This window comes from Amblyomma mixtum, chromosome 3 (assembly GCF_055824585.1).
Source record: "Amblyomma mixtum isolate Tamu chromosome 3, ASM5582458v1, whole genome shotgun sequence".
Taxonomy (NCBI): domain Eukaryota; kingdom Metazoa; phylum Arthropoda; class Arachnida; order Ixodida; family Ixodidae; genus Amblyomma; species Amblyomma mixtum.
The window spans coordinates 31,598,244-31,603,461 of record NC_143014.1 but is presented as its reverse complement, the minus strand read 5'-3'; the positions used below and the strand labels follow the sequence as shown (position 1 = coordinate 31,603,461).

General features: G+C 51.6%; 1 protein-coding gene across 1 annotated transcript; it reads left to right on the top strand.

Annotated features, from left to right (window-relative positions):
* Nucleotides 1–574: 574 nt before the first annotated feature.
* Nucleotides 575–3,793, top strand: LOC149349569 (uncharacterized). The gene is made up of 3 exons (XM_089576795.1): nt 575–1,002; nt 1,400–1,602; nt 2,870–3,793. Exons 1-3 carry the CDS (start codon nt 675–677, stop codon nt 3,371–3,373), a joined length of 1,035 nt encoding a protein of 344 aa, XP_089432921.1. The 5' UTR covers nt 575–674; the 3' UTR covers nt 3,374–3,793.
* The last annotated feature ends 1,425 nt before the right edge of the window (nt 3,794–5,218 follow it).

Below are 5,218 nucleotides of genomic sequence, written 5' to 3'. Positions count from 1 at the left end.
CCACAAAGTGAGACTGCCTCTGTGTGCGTGCAGATTTAAAAATAAAAGAAAACTTCTGTGCCAGCATGGGCAAGTTCAGACGGATTTGGCTTTGCACGCAAAATGTCGGGCACGAAAGAGTAGGAAATGCTTCCCTCACCGGCATCGCGGACTTGCACCCATAGCTGCTCATTTAAGTTCCACGAGTTACATCCATTACAGCCTCCTTCGGTGCTCGTCTGGTTATCTCGCTTGCACGGCCAACCTCCGTTTCAGCCAGGCACGATAGACGCGATAATCGCGGAATAGTGCGGGCTTGGCTCGGCGGGCTGAATGACGTGGCGCAAAATCGCAAGCAAAGAGATCTTCGCCCACGGATGGCACGCATCGAGCTTGGCGTGGGAAGGCGGAGAGTAAGGCGAAGCACGAGAATCAAGCAAAATCAAGTAAAGAAAAAAAAAAACAAGAAGCGCTCGCGAATCGCACCTCCAAGTCATTTCGACAGCTGGCAGCGAAGGGAAAAAAACGCTCTCCACTGCGAGCGTGGTCATGGCACTAGGTGATAAGGGAGCACGATATCTTTCTTTTTTCCTTCTCGAATAGGCGGTTAACCACAGCGTGGAGCTGCGCGGCGGGGTGAGTAAAAGCTCGAAGCACGGTGTGCGGACCGCCAGAACTGCGCCGCCAGAGCTTCGATGCGGAAGAAGCGACGTCCCTGCTCCAGACTGGCTTCGTGCGAAGACAGCGGCGTCGCGCCGGCTTTGCCCGACGGCTCGATGCACCAGCCATCCTCCAGCGGCGCAGCTCAGCTGCCCGCGGCTGTCGAGCAGCGGCTGGCGGTCGCCAAGCCTGCGCACACCGACGAGTCGCTGGCCGAGCTTTTCGCCCTTATTGAGAGCAACCCGTGCCTCTGGAAGAACGATTCGAGGAGCTTCAAGAACCTCCGGCTCAAGCGCCGCCTCTGGGACCGCTTCGCCGGCCACCTCCAGAAGCGCTTCCCCATGCTAGGACCGTTCACCCCCGGTGAGTTTTGCCATGTCTCTTTTTTTTTTTTCCCGTGAGGACTTTCTGCGACCACATAACGCGCACGACGCGACAGGATATCTTCCTTGTAAGATAATGCTCACAATATGCGCCTTTACATTCACTTGGTCACGGAGATGTATTTTATTTTATTCCGTTTAAGCCTCCAGCGCATTTTGTTTAACATTCTGACCTTGTATATTTATTCCATGAAAACTTAGCCAAGTGGTGGGTTCTTTTCTTTCCCATTCGAAGCCGCGCAGTTCAGGAGCTGAACGCGGTTCAGGGGACGTAGAGAGGCATCGTACGACTGGTGCTGTCAGTGCGGGCCGCTACTTCGGACAGCCCGTAGGCCACTGGACGGCTCCAGGTCTACACTGATTTCCTTGCTTTCCAGATAACCTGCGGTATGTGTACAGCATCAAGCGGCGCCAGTACTACGATGAGCTGAAGGACAAGACTGCCCGCACCAAGTCCGGAGAGCTGGAGTACACGGGCCGGTGGAAGTTCTTCGACTGTCTCAGTTTCTTGCGCGTTCACTCGGAGCCTTTCCGTGCCGCCGTCGTCAGCCCTATGCTACACTTCGAAAAAGAGCAGCTGGTGAGTCATTCCTCTCGCGGCCTCGTCGAGTCACGCGCACTGAGATATCTGCGCGTTCATCTCGACAGTCTAGCTTTGACTGCGGCCCATTTCCATCGCAGAAAAAGTACCAGTGCGGTGTAGAACAAAGTAACCCGTAAAACGAGGCAACATGCGCGCTTTGGCGCTCGGCAGAGGGTTGCGATAGCCAATGTCACACCTAAGACGGCAATCGAGCGTTCGGTTCGATTTCCGGTAACGCCTTTTACGGCCCCGCATTCCGCCGAATCCCCGCGCTGTGTTTCGTTGCGATTCAAATGGGGACTCTCTCTCTCACTTTCGAAAGACGCCGCTGATTCATGCGCCCACTTCAGAAGACCGGTCATGTGGCTGTCATGAGTCTGTCAGATGAACGGCGTTTGGGTTTCAAGACGAAGAGTATGTGCACGTGTTCGTGCGAACGTGGCTTCGTCCAGTGTTCGGTGTGAGCCAGCGCATGTGATCGCGTGAGCGAGTTCGTGGCAGTTCAGTGTTTGCTTCTCACTGCGATTGCGAACGTGTATGTACTACGTGGCCTGGCCCCCGAGAAACAGCCCCCTGTGCCAGCGTCCCGCCAACCGTCTCGCTCCGTACATAGTATAAGACCTTTCTTGCTTAGCGTTTCGGACGCCTCTTAGCTCTATAGCTTCCGTGTTCCTCAGTGTCGCGCTATATTGCGTTGTCTCGATAAATACATGTTTTGATGTGTGCATGCGGTACGATTACCTAGTGAATGAGCTTCCTGAGTGAAATGCTCAATACATTGCGCTCCTTGCACACAAGGAGACCTTTCTCGATATTCCAGTGCACAAGCTGAAATGTACACACAGTAGAGGATGACACGGAATGCTCGATAGGCGAGCATATTTAGGCAAAGTGGCTCGGAGGTCTGCTTGCCGACGCGCAGTCTTTCTCTTCTCGAAATTCTTGGCTCCAGTATAGGTCATTCTCTACATGACCATACGGTCACTCCGAGCTCTCGGTTGCTATATTACAAGATTGGTGTCTGTCTTCATGCCTCCGGCCACGACCTGCAAGACGGTTGTTCCTTGAGCAATGTTGAAGCCCTGGTTCCATTTACGCGCTCCACTGACAGCTTTGTTGTACTCTTAGTTCTGCTTTTTTTTCTCTCTCTGCGGCCGTGACGTTAGCAGGGTATGTCTCTAGCGTCTTCTTGAAGGTTTGTTTTGTGCTCACGGCTTGAGCAGATGGTCTCGACGCTGTGGCTCACATTAGCGTCTGTTTGCAGATCGAGCTAGAAGAAGAGAGTGACGAGACACTTTTGGACGACGGCGACGCCAGCGTCCTGGAGGCGGAGGAGTCCAGTATACTGCCCGACAGCATCTTGCCTACTGTCGACACGTTGGGGGTGGCGGCCAAGGACGAGCCCCCAGTCACGCCCAGCACGAGCCTGGAGTACGCCATCACCTCCTCTCCACCGCCTCTCAAGAAGGCGCGCGCTTCCTCATCCGCCGTCGCTGCGCCGTCCTCCAGCATGGCCGTTCAGCCACTGATTCAGACGCCCTCGACTTCGTACAGCAGCGCCGTCGTGCCACGCGTGGAGAGCGTGCAGTCGCTGAGCTCTCCCGTTGGCGGCTACTACGACGAGTGCGACCAGTTCGGCAACATAATCGCGAACTACATGAGACGCCTGTCCGAGGAGGACCGGCTTGAATTCCACTGCCACATCATGAGCTGCACCAAGGACTTTTTCAAATGTTTTTCACGTTTCGGCGTGAAACGGCGCCTGTGAATGCTGTCATTAAGGACCGCGTGGCCTCAAGGAGCGCCATCTTTTCCATCATGCGCACTCTGTGCTCATTTTTTTCCCCTTCACTTTTCCTTTAATACAGTAAAGTTCGTACCTTCAGCTCTTTGCTTTCACCCAATTTATAAGGATCGCACAGATTCGTCGCTCTGAACGATGAGTGCGCTCTACTGTGAAAACAATGTAAGCTCGGCTGGCGTGGTCGAGGAATCGCTGCTTCAAGGTGCGATCTTAACGTTGCCAGTTTCAGCCTCACGCCAAGCGAAAGTCTGTGTGCTTTCATTCCAACCTCTCATGCAAACCACTACTATGCTTTTTTTTCGCATTGCGAAGCGATGTACTGTAGGTTGTCTTCACTACAAAGGACTTGTTTTGTGGTGTCAATAAACAATCAGTATCAACTTATCGCAAACTTGGCTAGCGCACTATTTGTACGCGCGGTATGGGATAAGGGCAATGGGGCACTTAGCCCTCTTAACCACGGCAACAAGCTGGATTGACCGCGGAAGAACACGTGGACTATAATGAAGGCCACACCGAGAGTGGAATCTGATGGAGCTTATCTCAAAATTATGACGTGAAGACGTGGCAGGTCACTGGAAAGCTCTTTCTAAGCACATAGGTTTTAAATATAACTGGCGGATGGTGTATTATGAAACTAAGCAAGCAGTTTTGGGAGAAACCATTATTATTCATTGAAATCAATGTGCATAACATGTATGAATATTCACGCATTATTTCTGCTGTCAGCGTATGCCCTGATCGCACACGCACGTGAAGCTTAACCGCTTGCATACAGCCCCTCAACATAACTCATAGGTATATTGGTTGTACTTTTCGAGTTTTATTTTCGAGAATTCCATGGACCTTTTTCGACGTTTATTTTGAAACGCAGTTCCTGTGAGGTCATGTGCGGTCAATCTTGGCCCTGTTGTAAGCTTGAGCATTCGATTGGCAAATAATTCATACACAACCGTATTTAGAGCTGTACTCTTAGACGAAACGCTATTGTCATTAAAAAAAAATAACCGAAGCAAATGGTGGAACCGTCAGACAAAAAAAAAGTGGAAGTTGACTTTAACAAGGTGCAGTTAAGTGCAACAAAGTGTTTTCGTTGGGTTATCGAGATAGTGGACGGGGCATCCCGTGATTTGCTACTGACAACAGCCATGGAACTGCCGATTTTTCGTGACGATTATGAATAGTTTGGTGTCAGTGTTCTTACATGCGAAGGAAAAACCAACTTAAGTGGCTGGCTTTGTGACGACAGCGATGCTACGATACGTCTGGCGAGGACGTCGAGCCTACCGCTCGGCAGAGGCACAGCGGAGCAATGCCTCAAAACGCACAACTGCGCTACTTAATCCAACGGTATACCTCCGTGCCAACACGCCCCTGTCTTGAGTACTTTGTTAAAATTCTCGCACTCAGTAGCTGGTTAGCTTTGGCGCGCATGTCGTGAATCCTTTTTCGGTTGAAACCGAAAAGTCCAATCCCTGCCCATAACTCATTGCAATTATGCTGTGACTGGGCGTCCACAGTCAACCATTTCCATTTACTTCGACTCCTACCGGCCGTCCTTTGCAGCACTACCGAGAGTAATTTTATTTAAGTACGGATCGGATCTATTAAAGAGCGGATAAAGCGCTCAGTGTATCGCACCTGGTTGACCAGCTCTCTTCCATCTGCGCCGACGTCATATTCTGAGAGCACGAACTACTCATTCACGCCGTCTGTGTCACTGAACTTCTCGGGCTGGCTTACTCAAGGTCTGCAGCCTGACTGTGACAGTGGGTTATGATGAACCCACTGGGTTAGATGAGTGCTCGT